This window comes from Eleutherodactylus coqui, chromosome 1 (assembly GCF_035609145.1).
Source record: "Eleutherodactylus coqui strain aEleCoq1 chromosome 1, aEleCoq1.hap1, whole genome shotgun sequence".
NCBI classification, from domain to species: domain Eukaryota; kingdom Metazoa; phylum Chordata; class Amphibia; order Anura; family Eleutherodactylidae; genus Eleutherodactylus; species Eleutherodactylus coqui.
The window spans coordinates 327,734,836-327,752,381 of record NC_089837.1 but is presented as its reverse complement, the minus strand read 5'-3'; the positions used below and the strand labels follow the sequence as shown (position 1 = coordinate 327,752,381).

Genomic DNA, 17,546 nt, shown 5'->3' with positions numbered 1-17,546 from the left:
GTGTTATACCATTATTGGTCGGCGTCTCAGAGATCAAATCTCCAGTTATCATAAATGAATCAGTTATCCCGTGGATATGTGTTCATGGGCTAACCCCTTTCAGAATTCATACCTAAAGTGAGTTTGCTGTATTTTTTATTACACAAAGACTAACTAAATACACGCACAGGAAAACGATTAGCGAAAATATTACTAATGTGTATATAGACTGTCAAACCAATATGTGCGGCATACACATAGAAGAAATAAAATGGTAAACAGTTAAACTCATCTTAGAAAACAATAATATGGACAATATACTCGCCTACATATTAAAACATTGTTGTAATTATAAAGTATCAATAAAAAGAATTGTACTTAAATCAAATCAACTTGATATAAATGCTGATTATTCAGGGCATACCATCAATTTTTTGAAAAAAATGTTACCAATAGTAATAAGATAGGACTCTTTTGTTTTAACCTTGCTCTGTAATATTAAAAGTTTTTCCAAAACCTTACTTGAAATGCCAAACAAATTTAAAAGGATTCACCTACCTATAGGGGTGATTCTTTTTGGTTCACAACAGTAGAAATATACCATGCTCCATACATTTTAATATGGAGAAAATCCTTAGACCCACACTAAATTTACATCTTCAAGCTAAATACACTAGGTTGTTATACATATAAAAAAATAAAAGTTTGCGCACTCTAAGAGCGATTTCTTCATCGTCTAGTCACTTTCACGCCACAAAAACAGTAAACTGACATGTACGTAATCTCAAAGAATACTAAGAATCTACTTAGTGTGACGTAGAATGACAGAGGAGATAAGAAGATAATATGGGAGATAGATTCAGACTAAATCCACACTAGAAGGTTAGCTGATTAGCCCAGCGATTAGGAAAAGACTGCAGCCCCCACCTTTTCATTAACCAAATCCTAGAGCTACTATAGGGCACACATTGTTGGGTATTCTAGACTTCGCAAAAACACATGCAAAATATTAGTTTCCATAAAGCCTCAGGGTGCAAATACATTACAACTGGCCGCACGCTGCCAAAACGTAAACGCTCACGGCAGCCAATAGCTGCATGATTTTGCTGGCAAGTTTAAATACAAAAAACTAAACTAAAATACAAGAAAATTTTAATAAAAAGATAGTGCCCCATAGCATAGTAAATCCAATGCTAGGCAATGGTAAATCGTGTTAACCTTACTGAGTTACGTGACTTCAGGCACAACTCTGACAAGTACAGGTAAGACATTGGGCTTGCAACACCGCTTCCATTAGCAAAAGAACAAAAGAAAAAAAAAAAAAGGATATGGGCCCCGCTGTCAAAAAACATCCAGGAGTCCCGGAGTACCAACTGAGCCATTGTGCTGGGATAGTGAGTAACGATTCACTTATTAAAATACATTGAGATGAACGGTACTAACAAGTATCCTTGTGTGTCAAATAGCCGAAAATATTTATATATTTTTTTTTTTATGGAAATAGGATGTGTACTGTCAAAAACCCCAAACGGTCACTTTTGAGATCATCCACAGGATTGTGACGCACTGCCATAAAGTGACCTATATGCCACTTCTGGTCCTCAAGTTATACTGTGAAGAGCACTCACATACAGCTTTTCTTTTTTCATTGCGTGTCCATTTGAAACATTAGGATACTCACTTGTACCCTTTATCTTAATGAATTTTAATGAAAGGAGGTGTCCATATCTTAAATATTGGTGAAAAGTACTCAGGATAAGTGATCAACAGCTGATCGGTGGGGTCCACTGCTGGGGTCCCCATCGATCTTCAAGCCACTGTGTGTGTATATGGAGAAGGCAGGGACAGCTTGGTACACCTGGCCGCAGCCCAGGTTCTTATTGCAGGCATTGTTTTCACTGAATTCAATGGGAACTGTGCCTACAATGCCAATCTGAACCACTGCCATGTGTACGAGCTGTCCACTTACGGCATCATACAAATTAACAGTGGTCTGGCGAACAGCTGATCAGTGGAGGTCCTGACTGATGGACCCATTGCCGATCAGCTGTTTATGACCAATTTTGAGTATAGGTCATTAACAGTTCAGATGTGGAAATTTCTTTAACCCCTTGGCAAATGCGATGTACGTGTATGTTTCATCTGTCAAGGAGTTCATGCAAACCACTGTACATGTACGCCCCTTGTGTTAGGTGGAATCATCCTTGAGGGGTGTCGTTTCCAAAATGGCATCTTTTGAAGGGGGATCTCTCATCTCTTGGCACCACCTCAAGGCCTCTGCAAACCAGAAATGGAGCAAAGAAATTGTACCCAAATTCAACAAAGTCCTCCTTCATTTCTGAGGCCTATGTTTGAGTCATGTTGCGGGATGACGTGAGATGTTTCTAAAAATTGCAGACCCAGAGTAATAAATATTGATTTGTTTATCTGCTAACTCCTATAAACCCTTTCCAATCCACTGTCTGACATCTTCCTACATTCTGATTGAAGCTTGTACAGCTTCAATGTCAGAAGATGTCCGACAGGGTATTCTTACCATCTATTGCCAGTCACTCCGTTGTCGGAGCCTCTCTGAGGCAAACGCACTGGATTTAGCCAGCAGATGGCACCATTGTATAACAGCAAAGAGAGAAAGCCTTTTAGGAAACCCTGAATCCAAAATTTGATTGGAAAGAGTTAAATCAAATTTGCTCAACGCTAACTTTAATCATTTGATGTGGAGCTGTTTGATGGTATACACCTTCTAGAGAGGTTACAGACTTCTTGGGACAACTATTGGGGGTGCCACTTCCACCAAACCCAGCTGTATGTCTGCTAGGCATGCTGGATGAAAAGCAGTAGTAATTCCATATCCGTATTTTTGTTGGTAAGCTGCCGTTTCTGGCCCATAAGAGTGTAGCATTGCGCTGGACGGACAGGAGACCCCCGACGCTCCCCCAATGGTGTAATCTAGTCAAGTCTCTTCTCCAGTATGAAAAAATATATAAAAATAGTTAGTGCCCAGATAAATTCTACAAAATCTGGGGAATTTGGTGTGGCCATCAACCACAAACCACACATAAAATACATTTCAGCAATTGGTGGACAAAATGAGGTCTTCGACCCTTTTAGGTACCACTTTGTATGCCACAGGTATGGTGATTATATCCTGAATTTAACTAAATACCTTTCCAAATACACTATGTTATACAGTGTATATTATTTTAAGTAATTGTAACTGATTTGTAGACTTGAACCATGTTACACTCAGGTTTGTCACGAAGTAATATAAATTTGATGTGTTTTTATTTTTTAATAAAATAGTTTTTTAAAAATGCCTCAAAAATTAAAATATATTTTTCAAAATTTCTCCTCCACTTTGCTTTAATTTCTGTGAACCACCAAAAGAAAATGGGATAATTTATGGGGGTTTCTAATATATAAGCCTCTCAAAGTCACTTCCCAACTAAAAATTGTTCCCTTAAAATTAGGTTTAGAATATTTTCTACAAAGTTAGAAAAATTTTCCCTACACTTACAAGCTTTTTAATATCCCCCCAAAAACTGAAGGAGGTTTACGAAATAATGCCAACATAGAAAGGACATACAGTAAATGTTATTTACCTATTTTGTTTGGTGAGTGGATCTGTCTTACAAGAAGGAAAATGTAGCATGAAAATTGCAACTTTTTCAAAAATTTTCATAAATATAAGATTTTTAAAATAAACAAAAACATCAACTAAATATAAAAGTAGACCGTTTCACCTTAAAAAAAAAATTTAAAAAAAATCTCACAATCACTTGGATTAGAAAAGCATTCCAAAAGTGCATGTCAGAATAAAAAATATGGGCTGCGTCCACAGGGTCATAACTTGCTCCGAATCCAAGGGGTTACTGAATGGTTATTCTGTATCCCAGCAGAGTTGCTGGATCGTTAGCCTTATTGCCTTACACAACTGGAATTCGGGGTGTGAAGGTAACCAAGGGTGTCTCTTGGTAATTGTTATATGTCCTCTTTTGACCTTCACCCACCTTAGGTTTCCCCGTTTGGTTTAATCATGTATATAAATGGTTCAGTGCTGAAAAACACTGCAAAACAAGAATAACTCCACTGTATATCTGGACGTTTCACGTCCGCGGCACCCACATCCAACTTATGCTATTGGGAATAAAGTTTCAGAGGCAGATGAAATTATAAATACCTCATCTCCAGAATTTGCCTTTTAACCAGTTGTATGCAAGATTACATTAGTACGAATATACCCTTGATGTTGTAAGGGCTGCCATAGCACTACAGCAGGGGAGGGGGGTGTTTGTTGGGGGGGGGGGGCAAATTCAAAGTACCGTACCAAAGTGGACTTCTATGCGATACACTTACACCTGAATATTTATATATTAAATGTTTTTTTGTTAAATGCTGCACACATTCAGGGTATTTCGTAACACACATCCAGATAGTACAGCACTTATCTCCCTTTACTTGCCGAAAATGCAGGCTTCAATTACATCTGTTAATAATTAATGCATTTTTGGATGCAGTTCTGTTCTCTTTAAATATTATAATCTTACAATGTTAAATGGAAAATAAAAGTTTTCATGTGTTTCATAGATTGGTAAGATAACAAGGCTGGCACAGAGGGCAGTATCTAGTGTCAATTTTGCCACTAGCAAAAATATGTTGTGTCTGGGCCTGCTGACAAGTCTTTTGCAGAACCGTTTCCAGCTTTAAATGGATTCTCTGACAACACTTGTTCTAGGATATCTAAATGTATCAGCATTCCTTAACGTGTAATACTCTTGCTTGGGAACAAGTTAAAAGCAACCAAGAGAAAAAATAAAACATACCTTTGTACGCTAAAACTGCCCACACAATGCCCGCAATGACATTTTATTTCACATTCGACAGTGGGAGATTACTTTCAGCTTAGTTTTCTCTACAAGGGTTATTCCAGGACAAAATTTTTCCTTTGAAGCCATTTTTCCACACCTGCCGAAACCTTTTACACAGCACTGTACATTTAGCATTATGAATACAAACCAGCGTGACACCTTCAGTTGGGGACTCCCTTGTACGTCATTCCAGGACAAAATCACCCAAGGAGTAATACCCGACCATCTTCAATTGTCACTAAACTTTTCACATTTGTGTGTTTCTAGACGATATATAAAAATCTCATTGGGTCAAGAAATACACTGGGGTCAATTTTCCAGAGGTCACCAAGAACCAATTTTTGATCATTTATATCTTGAAAGTATTGGGCGTAGGAAGATGTGCAAGGTGTTATTCTATTCATATCATCAAAATATATAGATTTATAACATGTTTTTTCCTAACACTGTAATTCTAATACAAGTTAAAGTAAAATTGGAACAAAAATGTACGAAATTTTAGTTCGAACTATGCCACTCCAGAGAGAATTCTCAAAAAAAAAAAATCTATGTGCCCCAACGATTGAAGTTTCTTACCACAAGGTTTTGTTGATTTTGAGAAAAAAAAAATACTTGACCTCTAAGGCCTCATGTCAGGGCACGCACAGATATTTCATGCAGATAGCCACAGCCGATGCACTGCGAGTCAATAAAATGATTTATTTTTGCTTGTGGAAGATCGCAGATTGCACTTTCTTCACGCGCGGATGCACAGCCGATCATCTTCACGGGAAAAAACTGCAATCCTACCTTCCTGCTGAATTTAACCTTCAATCCGCAGTGCATCCACAAATGTACTTAAATGTATTTGCGGATGTACTGCGGATAAACCACACGCAAAGAAATGAATGGGGACCTCCTGCGTGTCATTCGCGGTAAAATGTAACCCGCGTGTGCGATTCACAAATTTGGAAAAATTATGCCCAATGATTCCCTATGGGCATATTTAACCGCAGATCACACATGCAGGTGAGACGCGTCGATTCCACAAAATAATTATGCAAGTGGACATGAGGCCTTACAGACAATAAAATAATGTATAATTGAGGACATTGGCAGATGATAGATACATATGGTACTGTGGGAAATGTTTGAAATGTGTGTAATATTTGTATATACCTTGTTTTTCATTAGGATATGTACACATGTAGCAAAAATTCAGCGATAAAATCCAAGTTTCTGCAAAAGAAACAGGCAAAATCCGCATCATGCGGAAGTGGCATCACCTGACCCATCGCACTGCACTGCACAGGCCGCTGAGTAACGGATGAAGGGGTGCACTGACAGGGAGAAGAGGTGAGGAGAAGCACTGATTGCTGAAATCAGCTATGGAACCACACTAGATTTCAAGTCAAAATCGCATTAGATTTTGAGTCAAAATCCACACCAATGGTGCGGATTTTGACCGTTTCTTTTGTGGAAATGCTGTGGATTTTGACAGGGAATTTTCGGCTGTGGAGAATCTTCAGCATTCCCACTACATGTGAACATACCCTTAGACACTTTTTAAAAAGAATACATTTTGCTAAAGTGTATAGTCTGAATAGTCCCCCCACTTCCTTGTCTGTTCTGTGTCCATCCAAGCGCAGAGCAGGGATAATATCACTTCTCGCTCCTCCTAGGAGGAAGCCACGCTGTTCGATAATGTGCTGTTATTGGAGCTGAAGCATTACAGAGGAGGGGGTTAAGCACTGAGAAATGATGTGCAAGTGAATGCAGAGCAAGTGGTCAGAGAACATCACTGCTATATTATGTCAGGATCGCAGGTGTCCAGTTTCACAGTGAACTCTCAGTGCACAGAGATGGCACAAGTAAACGTACAAATGTGCAGAAAGATATATAAGAGTATGTGGCCCTCCAGCACCACTATAGTCTAAGAACAAGCATTTATTGGAACATCTGGCTAAAACATATGATTGCCAAAGAGAAAATCCATGTGGACACTTCCTCAGTGCTGGAGAACTACATGGGGATCAGACAGGTGTTCAGTTGTGCCCCTCACATCCCCTTTATGAAGGCAGATTATAATACTAATAAAATATTAATCCTCTTTGTAGTCGCAAAGAGAAGAAAAATCTAGCAACTTGACTATAAAGAAGTTCAGAATTTTATTCCACAGAGTATCAAAAAACTAAAAAAAAGTGCTGACATGTTCACACGGTACATCTGAGCTTACTTATGGCTAGCAGGATACACAACTGATGGTGATTAAAAACGGATGATGAACCAGTGACTGCACATAGAAAATTTAACTCTTCACATACAGGATATACAGGTTCCAAGTAAACTGTGTCACATATTACTCTAATAAACAAGCATTACCTTTTTCCAATCCAGTGTCGGACCTTGTCAGACACAGAGACTTCCCTGCCTAGCTCCCATGTCCGCTGAGGTTCCACACGTTTCTAACACTATGCAGAAGAAAGCTCCGATGTCGGAGATCTTTTCTGCATAGTGTTAGAAACATATGCTATGCACATTCTAAGTAGTTACAGGATGCCTCTGTGTGGCACTGTGTTACAGAGACAGACAGTATCATTAGAGAAATGAGAAACAAATGGGCTTATAATATAAATGTATGTAAATATCAATATACGTATATTTACAGAATTACTACAAATGATCTTCCCAATGTAAAACACTCAATTCACATTTAGGCTGGGTTCACACGGGGCGGATTTTCATCGGCCGCAGCAAAAACCGCGAGATTTCCGCCGGGAGAACCGCCACAGTTTAAGCCGCGGCGGCTGTGAAGCGGCCCGGCCGCGCTGCGGCCGGCGCTCCCATAGAGGAGAGCGCGGACGCAGCGGAATGAAGAAAAGAATGGACATGCTGCTTCTTTTGAAACCGCGGCTGCGGCCGCCGCAGCCGCGGTTTCAACCGGATTTACCACAGCGGATTAGCTGTCCCGTGTGGACGAGATTTCTGAGAAATGTCATCCACATGGTTGGCTAATCCCAGGATTAGCGGCCGCGGGCGGTTTTGCCGCGGGCGGATCTGCTGCGGCAAAACCGCGGCAAATCCGCCCTGTGTGACCCTAGCCTTAATATTCAAAAAAACTGCTCCTAAAATCATCATAACAGGTCATTTTTATGTGTTTCTGCTGAGAAATTCCAAAAAATCCAAAATGGGTTTCCCACCCAAAATAACTAAGAGCTGTGGAGTGTGGCGGTGGCAGGGAAATTGTATTAGAAAGGGTTAAGTCATTCCAATAATTCATTCCTACAGGAAACCTGGTGTCCAATTTAAAAAATCCTAGGTGCTTCATTTCTAACAAAAGCTTTACAATCTCCGCTACTAACAGGTTTTAATACTTGATCTATGCCATAAAACCAGAACCTGCTAATATTACAAAGGTGAATTACAACAAAAGTCTTTGACACCTGACATACTAGCTTGCTTTTCCTCAATATAAGATAAAATGTTCACCAAGCCTCAGTTTTTCTAGAGTGCATCCTACATCTCACATTAGAAGATGTGTACTCTACAATGTAAACCACAATTTTAAAACGGTCTTATAGGCCAGTTTCCAATGAGCTTATGGCAACATGTCCGTCTGTTTCAGATGACATTACAACCGTATGTCATCAGTAGAGATGAGTGAGTATACTCGCTAAGGCACATTACTCGAGCGAGTAGTGCCTTAGCCGAGTATCTCCCCGCTCGTGTCTAAAGATTCAGGGGGCGGGGAGGAACGGAGGGGAGATCTCTCTCCCCCCCCCCCCCCCCCCCCCGCTCCCCGCCACAACTCATCTGTCACCCGCGCCGGCCCCCGAATCTTTAGAGACGAGCGGGGAGATACTCGGCTAAGGCACTACTCACTCGAGTAATGTGCCTTAGCGAGTATACTCGCTCATCTCTAATCATCAGTATTTGCCTCTGTATATTTCACTTTGTACTGGGCAAATAATGATCTGTATTTAAATAATAGCAATATGGTGGTAAATACAGGAAAAATAGGTTTTAAAAATGGTTGTGAAAAATATGGCCATGAGAGCAGATACATAGATTTATGTTATATAAATATACATTTTCAGCTTTCTCTCTCGTGAGGCTCAGTTCCAAAAAAATTATAGAGAATTTGACATTTTTGTGTTGGAATTACAGGACCAATCTATGTCATAGATGTACATATTAGAAAGAGAATGACACCTTACACATGTTCCTATGCTTAATAGTTTAAGATATGAATTATCAAAAACGATGGTTAATGGTGACCTTCAGAAAATTTACCCTTTGTATTTCTTGACCTTGAAAAATGTGCAAAGTTTCTTAAAAAAAACTCAAAAATGGTAAGGGGTTACTCCTTGGATGATTTGTCCTGGAATGACCAAGAACGGTATGTGCAACTGACAGTGCCATACATCCACAGAAGATCTGTGGTTAGTTTTCCAAGATATTTGGGGGAAAAAACCTCCCTGCCAAGTTCCTTCATAAACTGTGTGCAAGTGTATCCAGAAAAATTGATGCTGTTAAAAAGGCAAAGAACAGTCACACCAAATAGCGCTTTGATTTACTTTTGCTCTTGCATTTTTCATTATGTTAATTGACAAAAAAAACCAAAAACAATTCAACACTTCTATTCTTGAAAGCACTCTTACTTTGCAGCATTTTTTCCACAGTACTGTAGGTCAGCAAAATTCCCAAGTATTCACTAATTTTCCCCCAGAATAGAATACTATGTAGACATGATATATCCTGAATACCAAACGTGGCTTCACAGCCCTTATGTATGTCCAATCATTCTTAAAAGGTGTTATCCAGGGGAACAAAAGTTGAAAATCTGCTCAAAATACTGCACAAACATAAAAGGCGGCATATTCACCTCACTCAGTTCCCCACCACCCCTGTTCCAGCGGTCCCGAATCCCCCAAATGTTCTGCACTTCAAAGACATTCCGTTACAGGGACACATGACTGCCGCTGTTAATCACTTGGCAAAGTGAGCCAGCGATCGGCTGCAGAGGCCATATACCTGGTGCCAATTGGGTAAGGAGAGTATGCCTTCTTTTATGTTTTTGCAGCATTGTGAGCAGGTTTCCAAAAATTGTTTATAACCCCTTAGCCCCACTGATCAAGAGCAAAGGTACCAAAAGACTTACAGTGTGTGACTCCAGCCAAAGTCTGATAGAAAGTAGGAGTGTCGCTGTCATCAGTGAGTGTTACAAAGACTCCTCCGGACAACAACCAGCGAGAGAATGTAAATGCATCTTTATTCTGAAGCAGCCAATTTCGAAATTTTTCATAGTTCACCTTTTCACCCTGAAAAAAAAATATCCAAATTAAGTAATTCTTAATAAACTGCTGACCTATCAAAAAGCTCTAGTTTTTTACATTAACTAATAATCAAATCCTAGCAGATGGCAGAATTAAAAAAAAAACAAAAAAAAAAACTTGATATGGAATATGATTATATATAGGAGTTAAGACATTATAAAGCTTCAATGCCATTTCTTCTAAAAAAAACAAAAAACATTTAACAAGTATGAAGTGAGTTTCCCTGTCAAAAATCAACTTCATGAATCAGACTATGAAAGGAGAAAGCATTTTGCTAGCAAAAACATACCTCAGCGAAGCATTTTTTCAATGACAATGGGACTTCTCCATCTACAACAGAAAGCATACTCTCCATGTCCTCTCGAACAACACAGCTACCAGACTCATTGGAAAAGAGGCTAAAAATATCTGCAAGAACCAAAAACAATGATTAAAGATTAAAATAGTATATATATATATATATATATATATATATATATATATATATATATATATACACATATATATATACACATATATATATATACACATATACACATACATACATACATACATATATACATACGATCAACACAATGGCCAATATCTGGAGGTAAGTCCATATGTACCAACTTCGTTTCATCAGAATCATTTAATAGCATGTCCAAATACATCAAGAAAAAAAAACTTTACCTGTCACTATATATGTGGTCATTTCTAAAAAGGAAGAAAGACTATAGATCGTATATAACATGGACAAGATTAAAAGTACCTTGCCCGAATACTCGGGCCAATCTTTGACAACAATGACAGTCTCTACTGTAGCCATCTGTGAGCTTCTTGCACCTATCTGCTGGCAGTCTCTTCCACTACAACTCTCTCAAAGTCTTTAATTCATCTCTCTCCAAATTAGATTAAGACAAGACTCACTGCTGGTCAGTTTAAAACGTCCATTTTTATCTTCTTATGGCCGGATCGGATTCCTGTACGCATCTGTGCTGCAGATGTGCCAGCCGGCATGCCGGGCACATGCGCAGTACAGATTGTGCCGTACCGTCGCTAGGTGATCACGCAGATTTCTGCTTGTGGACATGGAAAAGCATTCAATAACATGCAATGGGCAGTATTTGCTGCGGAATCTGGAGGCGGACAACTGCTCCGGATTCTGCAATGCAAATACGTCTGTGTGCAATAGGCCTAAAGGAGTTTATAATGTATGTGTACGTATGTAACGTGTGTATAGGATGAATGTAATGTACATATTTGTTGTACATGTATATAACGTATGTAAAAAGTCTGCATGTCTATGTTTTAAGAACCCAATGTTGCATGCAACATTCTAAAACTACTTAAGGCACTGCTCACAGGACTACAGACTGCAGGATCCATCCCATGACAGAAATGAACAGAGTCCAACAGACCCCATTATAGCCGGTGACTAAAATGGGGTCCGATAGTCCATCCTGCTTTCAGCATTTCCCCAGACACAATAGCATAACATGCTGTACTATCTTGTCCAGAATTTTGTGCCAGATCTGCGTTTGGAGACTCTGAACGCAAATGTGAATCCAAAGGGTCCAGTATATGTAGACAATATGGTCCAGAAGCACATAACTGCTGTCCGGACAAGATGCAACTGCATGTCAAACCACAAATCAGATTTTTTAAATGATTGCTAATGTTTAAGTGGCTTTGCAAATAAAACTGCTGTTCTAAAGACAAACAATCGTTAGAAAACTGCGCCAATTTGGGGCCAACGTAAGGGCTTTTTTTTTTCTTTATAGGGCAGCTATAAAGAAAAAAGGCCCAGGTTGGTACTATTTATATGAATAGGACTGCACAAGGTACAGAGCTGTATGCTTCCTACAATAAAAGAGCTAAAAGTAGGGTAATCCCTTCAAGGGTTTGCTCAGACAGTGCAATAAAGCAATAAAAAAATGCAGTTAAATAAAATCAAACTGCAGTTTTGCAGCAATTTCACAGAAAACATAATATTTTGGCGTTTTCAGCAATAATTGCAGTAAAGAAAAAAAAGAAACAACCATATAATCTGAATGAAAAGTTACTAAGGAGGAGTAAAATCACTCGTTAGGGAGAGCATCTAGAAGTTGAGTGAGGAAGACTTATGATGCCAATATGCATATTACCCAGAGGAGCATGGATGGCCTTATAAGTCTCTTCACTCACCTTTTTGCTGCTCTCCCTAAGGAGTGATGTTATTCTCTCAAGCCACGTCACAGGCCTCTCACTAACCAAGCCAGGATCCTACTGCACACTGATGAGGGGCAAAATGTCGGTGTATGGATTCTGGCTTGGCTTTCAATTCCCAAGAATTGCTCTACAGACCTGTATAAAGGGTCGGGTATATAGATTTGCTGCCATCCAATGGAGGTGTTAGATATAGAGGTGTTGTTCCATCTTCCTTATTTGCAATGAAACGTTATTAACAGATCACTCATCTTGGATGGAACAGTACCCAGCTCCATAACTGCTCCGCTCAACAGCCACAAAGCCTTAGAAGAAACATTGCTTGTATCCTCTAGGCCGGGTTCATTCACACAGGGCGGATTCTCGACGGAAATCTCGCGGTTTGGCCGTAGCAAAAAAACACGAGATTTCCGCTGGCAGAACCACTGCTTCAAAACCCGCGGCGGTTTTGAAGCGGCCCGTCCGCTCGCTCTTCCGCTGTGGCTGGTGCTCCGATAGAGGAGAGCGCGGGCGCAGCGGGGGGTAAAAAAAAATGAACATGCTGCGATGGGCAAATCTGCGCTGCAGCGGCGGCTTCTGCCGGCTTAGCCACAGCGGATTTGCCGTCCCGTGTGGATGAGATTTCTGAGAAATCTCGTCCACTTGGCTGGCTAATCCCGGGATTAGCGGCCGCATGCGGATTTGACGCGGCGAAATTCCGCACGGAATTTCCGCTGCAAATCTGCCCCGTGTGAACCCAGCCTTAGACTGCTTGTGCTTAGCGATTACAGCATTTCTGATTTGCTCAGATAGTGCTCATATTTGCAATTATAAACAAGGAACAGGATATAAAACTGGCCTTTTTTAATTATCAAAGCCCCATTTATAGGTAACAGGGGACAGAGGAGTAATTTCTCATTAAATGGCAGGTATGGGCATTTTTACACAAGACAACTGTCGTGAACTTGAACACCTCACAGCCGTTTCAACGACTTTCACTCTGGTGCATGGTGGAGCGCACCAGAGATCTCTTCCGGCTGCCCGCTTCCATTCAGAGTAAACAGGCAGTTACTCAGAGGAACGACTGCCTGTTTGCATGTCAATAGTCACTTGGTTTTTAGGTGAGCTAAAAACCAATCAATACTCGCTCGCCTGCCCTATCGAGCCCCGTGTTTACACGGAAGGGCAGACCCGTAAATCACTCTTTTGAGAATACACAGAAACAATGTAAGTTCTCCTGATAAGCTGCATAGATAAAAAGGACTAGAAAGCAGAGCATTTTTATGGTCTTTTCTATTTACAGCCAAAGCTTCATTTTTAGCAACTTGTAAGTGAACGTTAATGTCATGACAATTTGCACATTTGTCCCAGGTGTGGTTTGTTTTCTGTGGAAAGCCAGTAATGAAGTGAGGTGAAAGTGATACTTACACTTAGCCTTCTCTTCATCTCGACCTCTTGTAAGAAGAACAAGTCCCACTATCAAGTTATTGAAGTGTAAGCCTTTTGAGGTCCCACCAAAAGAGCAGTAAATGACCTAACAAAAACACAATAAAACGAACGTTAACCACTGATATACACATAGTAGACATACACACGGCACAGTATTGGCTCGGTCTAATTTTCACATATTTTCTTTCCAATTATTACTATTGGTATTTTCAATAACATAACATACAGGTGTAATTATGGCTGCGGATATCAGTATTAATTACAAATGAGACATTCCTATACCGCATATGATCCCAGTATGCAGATTTTTTAAAATAAGTTTAAGGCTGGGTTCTCACTCACCGTAATCCCGGTGGAAATCTCAAGGTTTGCCCGCAGCGAAAAACCACGAGATTTCCACCAGGAGAAGCGCTGCTTCAAAACCCGCGGCAAATCCGCCCAGTGTAAACCCAGCCTAACTGTATCGTGCAACATTCGGATGTTTTTTATTAACATTGTTAAGATTTGAAACAAGAAATTACAACCAGCAGAACAACTAGCAGAAAACAGTATTCAAAAAGAACCCTGAACGGAAACCTTAGCTTTAATTAGACAAACAGAGATCAAAAGGTGTCCGTCTGACATGGTTTCAATTCACTGCCGTAATATTTGAAGGACATAATAACGTAGTTGAATACATGACCATGTTCTACAAAAATGACAAACTGATCCGTATCCGTCTGAGGATAGATTCAGCATATAGCTCTATTATAAAACGCCACAACACTAATGTGAACAGAGCATAATGAATTGATCTAGATAATACATAGGTTGCCATCTTGAGTAGATCGTGGATATCAAATAACCACGCTGCTACATACTGTACATTTTTGCAAGGAGCTGAGAAGACTGGCTGAAACAGAAAACTCTGGTGCTGCACATCTCCGTAAAAAAGGAGGGGAAAAAATAGCATTGGAGAAAAATCTATACTTTCTAACCCATTTTTCTCATGAGGGCATACCCCCCACCCCACCCACTCTCCAAAATTACCAACAGAAATTTTATCCCTACAGTCAGCTAGAGAAGGCAAAGTTCCATAAATCTGGGGGTGGGGTTAGTACAGTTAGAATTGATAGATCAGCCATAAGTACGAATAGAAACAAAACAAATTTAAAAAACAAAAAAAATGATATAAATTGTATGACCACGAATGCAAGAAGTCTGATTGGTAAAGTGGGTGAGCTTGAAGCGAGAATGACTGATGAAAACTATGATATAGTCGGAGTAACGGAAACATGGCTTGACGATAAGTGCGATTGGGCGGTGAATTTGCAGGGGTACAATCTCTTCAGAAGAGACCGAAGGAACCAGAAAGGGGGAGGGGTATGTCTGTACGTCAAATCGAACTTGAAGCCGAGGCTACGGGAGGATATAGGGGTAGGAGACGAACAGGTGGAATCTCTGTGGGTTGAAATACAGGGAGGAAAAAATAACAAAATCCTGATAGGGGTCTTCTATAGACCACCAAAAGCAACAGAAGAAACTGAAAACTTACTACTAAGGCAGATAGAGGAGGTGTCAAAGCGCAATGAAGTAATTATCATGGGGGACTTTAATTATCCAGATATAACATGGGAGAAGGAAACCTGCAAATCTCACAGGGGTGACAAATTCTTGAGAGTAATTAAAGACAATTACCTGAACCAACTTGTGCAGGAACCAACAAGAGGGAGGGCCATTCTGGACCTAGTACTAACTAACAAACCAGACCGAATAAAGGGGGTACAGGTTGAGGGGCACTTGGGGAACAGTGACCACAATATAATCAACTTCCAGCTGTCAATCTATAGGAAGCCTTATCAGGGAGTGACAAAGAAACTAAACTTTAGTAAAGCAAAATTTGATGAGCTTAGAACTACTATCGGTAACATTAATTGGGACAACATCCTGAAAAAAATTTGAGCGGAGGAAAAATGGGAAAAGTTCAAAAGGATCCTAATCGCCTCATGTGAGCAGTTCATTCCCTTTAAAAATAAAAGGAACTCAACTAAAAGGAAACCAATGTGGCTCGACAAGACGGTAAGAGGGGCAATAAACGAAAAAAAGAAAGCGTTCAAACTACTAAAGCAAGAAGGCAGCGAAGAAGCGCTAAAATCGTACAGGGAAAAAAACAAAATATGCAAAGATACGATCAAAACTGCCAAGGAGGAAGCAGAAAGACGGATCGCCAAAGAGAGCAAAAACAACCCGAAGCTATTTTTCAACTACATTAACAGCAAAAGGATTTGCAGGCAGAGCGATGGCCCGTTAAAAAACAATGCAGGAGAAATCATTGATGATGACGAAGGGAAAGCAAATCTACTAAACAGTTTCTTCTCAAGTGTATTCACAAAAGAAAAGGAAATGCCACACGAGATACAGGGGAATAAAACGAACCCCTCACAAAACATCTCATACCTAACACAGGAGGAGGTGCGGCAGTGTCTAAAGAAAACTAAAATTGATAAATCGCCGGGCCCAGATGGATTACACCCAAGGATACTAAGGGAACTAAGTGACGAGATAGCTAGGCCGCTATACCTAATATTTCTAGACACTATCAAGACCGGTGTAGTACCATTGGATTGGCGCATTGCCAACGTGGTTCCAATTTACAAAAAAGGGAGCAAAAGTGAGCCTGGAAACTACAGGCCAGTAAGTCTCACTTCAGTAACGGGAAGAATTTTCGAGGGGATTCTGAGAGACGCCATCGATGAGTACCTCAAGGAAAACAAGGGAATAACTCCTCACCAGCATGGATTCATGAAGGGTCGCTCATGTCAGACAAATCTGATCAGTTTCTACGATGAAGTAAGCTCTAAGCTGGACCAGGGAGAATCTATTGATCTTGTATATCTGGACTTCTCTAAAGCCTTTGACACCGTGCCACATAATAGGCTAATATACAAAATGAGGCAGCTCGGACTGGGCGAAAACGTGTGTAAGTGGGTAAAAAAATTGGCTCAATGATAGAAAGCAGAGGGTGGTAATAAATGGTGCGTACTCTGATTGAACCATAGTCGCTAGTGGGGTGCCACAGGGTTCAGTTTTGGGCCCCACTCTGTTCAACATATTTATCAATGACCTGGTAGAGGGGCTGCACAGCAAAATATCAATATTTGCAGATGACACAAAATTATACAATATAATTAATGGAACGGAGGACAATGTGCGGCTACAAACGGACCTGGATAAGCTGGGGGCTTGGGCAGAAAAATGGCAAATGAAGTTCAATGTTGAAAAATGTAAGACTATGCACATGGGCAGGAGAAACGGATGTCACCAATATTCACTTATTGGGGTACCACTAGGGAAAAGTGATATGGAAAAGGATCTGGGGGTATTAGTGGATAATAGACTAAACTGGAGTAACCAATGCCAGTCAGCTGCTGCAAAGGCAAATAAAGTCTTGGGGTGCATTAAAAGAGGTATAGGGGCGAAGGACGAGAACATCATCCTTCCATTATATAAGGCACTTGTCAGGCCTCACATGGAATATTGCGTACAATTCTGGACACCGGTGCTCAGGAGGGATGTTGCGGTATTGGAGGGGGTTCAAAGAAGGGCAACTAAACTAATACATGGAATGACGGGACTGGAATACCCAGAGAGGCTATCCAAATTGAGATTATTTACTCTAGAAAAAAGAAGCTTAAGAGGCGACCAAATAACCATGTATAAGTACATGAGGGGACAACACATGGATCTCTCCCGCGATCTGTTTATACCCAGGACTGCAATGGTAACAAGA

General features: G+C 40.3%; 1 protein-coding gene across 2 annotated transcripts in view; it reads right to left on the bottom strand.

Annotated features, from left to right (window-relative positions):
- USP32 (ubiquitin specific peptidase 32) overlaps positions 1-17,546 on the bottom strand; it is a 229,128-nt gene that overhangs the window by 135,026 nt on the left and 76,556 nt on the right. For both annotated transcript variants that reach the window (XM_066575111.1, XM_066575112.1), the window contains exons 3-5: positions 13,757-13,862; positions 10,452-10,570; positions 9,988-10,147 (exon numbers count right to left, since the gene is read on the bottom strand). In XM_066575111.1, the coding sequence (XP_066431208.1) occupies positions 9,988-10,147; positions 10,452-10,570; positions 13,757-13,862 (385 nt within the window). The remainder of the gene's footprint in view (positions 1-9,987; positions 10,148-10,451; positions 10,571-13,756; positions 13,863-17,546) is intronic.